Source organism: Phocoena phocoena, chromosome 15 (genome assembly GCF_963924675.1).
Source record: "Phocoena phocoena chromosome 15, mPhoPho1.1, whole genome shotgun sequence".
Lineage (NCBI taxonomy): Eukaryota > Metazoa > Chordata > Mammalia > Artiodactyla > Phocoenidae > Phocoena > Phocoena phocoena.
In genome coordinates this window covers 16,415,875-16,420,017 of record NC_089233.1, presented here as the reverse complement: position 1 = coordinate 16,420,017, position 4,143 = coordinate 16,415,875, and the positions used below count along the sequence as shown (strand labels likewise).

Below are 4,143 nucleotides of genomic sequence, written 5' to 3'. Positions count from 1 at the left end.
CTTGTCCATGTCTCCTGGGTTTTACTTTTCCAGACCCTTCCTTCCCGCCCAACTAGGGCGAGCTGGAGGCCACCAGGGAAGATGGCCTCACTTGGTCCCAGTGGGCATGTACCCTTTTGGCTCAGGTTCGTCCTTTGCTTCCAGCAGAGGCTGTTTAACACACATCAGATTTTATTGTTGAGGCCTGATTCACGCTCACCCTGATGAGCACCACTCAGCTCCCAGCAGAAGTGGAGGTGGCAGCCTGCCATCTTCACAGCATAGTCGGCTTCAAAGCGCTCATTCTGGGCCACAGTGAAGGTGGATTTCCAGTCCCCAGTGATGCCTGGGAGAGACGAAAGGAGAGAGGTCCCCGTCGCAGAGGAGGCCCTGACTGGCTGAACGGCGGCTCTAGCTGCTGCTCCCCCACTCTCTCCCCAGATGCCCGTGCCCACTCCCTGGGGCAGCTCTCACCTTTCCTCATGAAGGCAGAGATGCTGTGGTCCATGACTCTGGTGGGTATGGTGCTGTAGTTGGTCATGGGGTTCTTCTTCATCTCCTTGAAAGACGTGTGCTGGACGATGTGATCCACGGTTTCCTCTGGCAGAGAGCGCCCCACGAACTCCAGGATCTTCTGGATCTCCCTTTTGGGGTTCTGGAGCAGCAGAGGGGCTCCTCAGTGGAGGTTTGCATTGCTTGCTGAGCAAACAGAAGGGAGGTCCCTTTCTAACCCTGTGGGGATCTGGCCACTTCTGCTTAGAGACCTCAGACCCTGTTCCTTGACTCTGGTCCTCTTTCCCTAGGGCAGGTTTGATTGCCTTCTGCCCTGTGGTCCTTTATTACAGATGTCTGGTTCCTGCTGGATGAGAGGAGGGACAGTCCTCTTTCATAACCGTGGCCCCAGGAGAAGCAACAGCAGTAACTAGCTGATGGATGAGTGCACGTGTTGCTGACTCGAATGCTAGGAGATAAGAGCTATACAGGGCACTGCTGCAAGGGGGCACTGCTGCTCAGTCCTGCGGAGGGGATCCAGGAGGACTGGGCTGTGGGCTGTCATAGGGGAGGGGGGCTGAGAGGGCCTTGGCAGGTCACTGTGAGGTTCCTGCCTCTCTGCGTGTGACATGGAGGGACGCAGAAGCAGGCGGCCTCACCTGCTTTATGTCCTCATAGAAGAGGTAGAGAACAGGGTGGGTGTGACTCAGCTCCCACCACTCCTGCACGTGCTGGTACCAGGACCCGTAGGACACTGGAGAAAAGGGCAGGGGGCATGGACACAGAGGTTGGCATAAGTTGTAGCTGGTGCCCCTCAGCTCCACCCCACCCCTTTCCTTCCTCCAGAGTCAGCCCCACCTTCCCCAGCCATGAACTTCTCCAGGAAGCTGTCCCAGGTGCCAGGGTCAGGGTGCACCTTGGCCATGTGGTAGAAGTGGTAATAGGAGACGGCCACATCCTTTGCATTGCGGGCAACGTAGACCACCTGGAGGGGCAGATGACCCCACCCCCACCCCAGCACCATCACCACACAGCACACTGGGCACTAGGTGTCCCACCCTTCACAGCATCCTTGCCAGGGAGGTTCCCTTGGTTTGGCTGAGGGAGAAACGGGTCTAGAGGCTGACTCACTTACAGTCCCATGGTGTGAGCGAGACTGAGCTGGGGCTTGAACCCCGCTCTGATGCCGAACTCTGGGCTGCTCCCTGAAACCATATTTTATACTAATCTAATCCCCTCAATGCCACTCTGCCTGAATTTGGAACAAGGCATGCTGGATTCCCACCAGCCCCTCTTCCACGGGCTTGTGAGCCCGACTCTGCACAGAGGAGTCTCCTTTTCACCAGAGTATCTGACCCCACTAGAGCCATCAGGCAGATGCCCCCCGCCTCCCCTAAGATGAGACCAGGCTGGAGGAGGTGAGGAGACCTCCCCAGAAGGTAGGGCCAAAGCTGGGATGGCCCCAGCAGCCTCCTTCCCTGGCTTCCTCTGCCATTCACCTTGACCTTCTGATCCAGCAGGGTCGGTGGAAGCAGAGCCAGCGGCAAGTGTGTCTTGATCAGCCGTGGGGCTGGTGTATCTTCCAGAAGCTCAGCACCTAAGCCATAGGTAGGGAAAAGCCGGCTGAGCTGGAGCCCGAGTCCTACCTCCCAGCACCCCGCCACATACCTGTGGGAAGGCCAGGGACCCTGAACTCAAGGAAGGGCACCCGGACGAAGATGGGGGCTCTTTGACACTTCTCCAGGTCGCCACCCTGGTAGATCAGGTCCAGGATCTCGCTTACCCAGGTGGTGCCTGGAGAGAGAGGGAAATGGGAGATGAGCAGGGCTGAGCACGCCCCTCCCGGCCCAAGGTGGGGACTGCAGCCCAGGAGAGGCATTGGTGCCCTCATCACCTACCGGATTTGGGGTAGGTGCTGATGAGCAGGTCATTGGGCCAGGCTTGGAAGCTCTGCAGCGGCCCCAGTCCCTCTGCAAAGTACTTGATGAGCGGGATCCCCTTCATGTACTCCAGTGGCGGGCGGGAGGTGTCCTGGACCAGCTCCATGCTGCCACGTCAGGGTCCAGAGTGTAGCTTCCTTCCCTTAACAATATCACAGTGGTGCCAGCTGTTGAATTCCTGCTTTAAGGTAAAGGAAGCTGAGGCTGAGGGAGCCACGTGCCCACGCTCACAGAGCTAGCGAGTGGTGGGGCTGGGATTCAAAGCCAGATCCAGTGCTCACGCAGTGGGTCACACCCAGGCTCATTTTTATTTGCCTGCAGAGCTTTTAAAATCCCAAACCAATTAAAACACTCTCTGGGGATGGGACCCAGATAGCAGTTTTTTGGAAGCTCTCCAGGGGGTTCCATTGTGCACTTGAGAAAACCCACTCTAGGTCCTGCCTGTCTGAACTTCCTGCCAGCCCCCAGCTTGCTTTCTCTTCCTGCTTTGCCTCCGGGCCTAATCCTGGTGGGCTCCTCCCTGGCGTCCCCTCCTTCAGCTCCCCTCCTGGCCTCTCACATATGTTGGAAAACTCCAAAAAGGCCAGTTGGGCCTGAGACCCCGCTTGCCCAGCTACCCTCCCCAGCTTGGAGAAAAACACAGCCAATTGAGCAACTGTCTGGGGAGCCGGAATCTGGTATGTGAATGGGCAAAACTCATGACTCACTGGAGGAGGGGGAGAGGAGGGAGCAGTGAAGTGGGAGGGGAAGGAGGAGGAGGGGCATTATTCAGGCCAGGCTGTAGATTGAGATGGGCAATCCATGGGGAAAGGGCAGGGTGTGAGAAGCTGGACCAGAAAGCTCAAGCGACAGGATAAGAGCCAGCAGCGCAAGCTGAGGGAGATCCAGCCCAGCCGGCCCACCACCTCGCTCTCACCTGACTTCTCTGGATCTTGGCCTCCTGACGTCTGCGTGCTGCGGCTTAGAACGTAGAACGGGTGTGGTATGGTGAGGGCAGAACTGCTCTCTGAGCTGAAGGTCTTGTAGGTCCAAAGTGGGAGGGATCTGGAGCCAGCACTGGGACTTGGCTGTTGTCCAGGAAGGAAAGGGTGAAGTTCGTGGTGGGAGGGCCCCTCTGTGCTACCCTGCTCAGTGCCCAGCTGGAATCAAGCTTAGACCGGCCTGAAAACCTAAGATGTGGGTTTAGTGTGTAGAAAATAGAAGACTGAAACTAGACACAAGGGTGCAATGGTTTTCTTTTTTGTTTTTTGGTGTTTCGAGCTATAATCCTGGCTCCTGACCTGCCCTCTGAACTCCACCCCTGAAAAGGGGGCCAAAAGACAGCTTTACCTAATGGACCCAGTCTAGAAAGGGCAGAGGAGTGGAAGGGAAATGTGGGACACTCACCCTCCTGCTGGTTCCCGGCCAGTCTTGAAGAGGCCATGGGTTCAGGTGGAAGGCAGCTCAGAGGCCCCCAGCAGCCCAAACATTGTTCCAGGAACTTCTGGCTCTGACCACGAGGCCAGTCCAGAGGGATGTGCGTGGGCCGGGTCATGGGGTTTGCGGCAGAGCCGAGCAGGGCAGGCTCTTTTCGAGGCAGCAAAGGATAGGAAAGAGCCAGAATGCTTAAGTCGAATAACCCTGGGAGTGAGCCCCAGCTCCATGGCTCCCGTGGGAAGGCGGCTCCCGTGGGACAGCACGGAGCCTCACTCATGGTTGGTAACACAACAGCCCCCAGAAGGTGCTTTTTTTT

At 57.3% G+C, this 4,143-nt stretch overlaps 1 protein-coding gene across 1 annotated transcript; it reads right to left on the bottom strand.

Annotated features, from left to right (window-relative positions):
* Nucleotides 1–164: 164 nt before the first annotated feature.
* On the bottom strand, nucleotides 165–2,545 carry LOC136135285 (sulfotransferase 1A1). The gene is made up of 7 exons (XM_065893187.1): nucleotides 2,370–2,545; nucleotides 2,140–2,265; nucleotides 1,971–2,068; nucleotides 1,330–1,456; nucleotides 1,131–1,225; nucleotides 454–634; nucleotides 165–325 (listed from the first exon to the last, which is right to left on the bottom strand). The coding sequence occupies exons 1-7, from the start codon at nucleotides 2,515–2,517 to the stop codon at nucleotides 165–167; spliced, it is 936 nt and encodes a 311-aa protein (XP_065749259.1). The 5' UTR covers nucleotides 2,518–2,545.
* Between the last annotated feature and the right edge of the window lie 1,598 nt (nucleotides 2,546–4,143).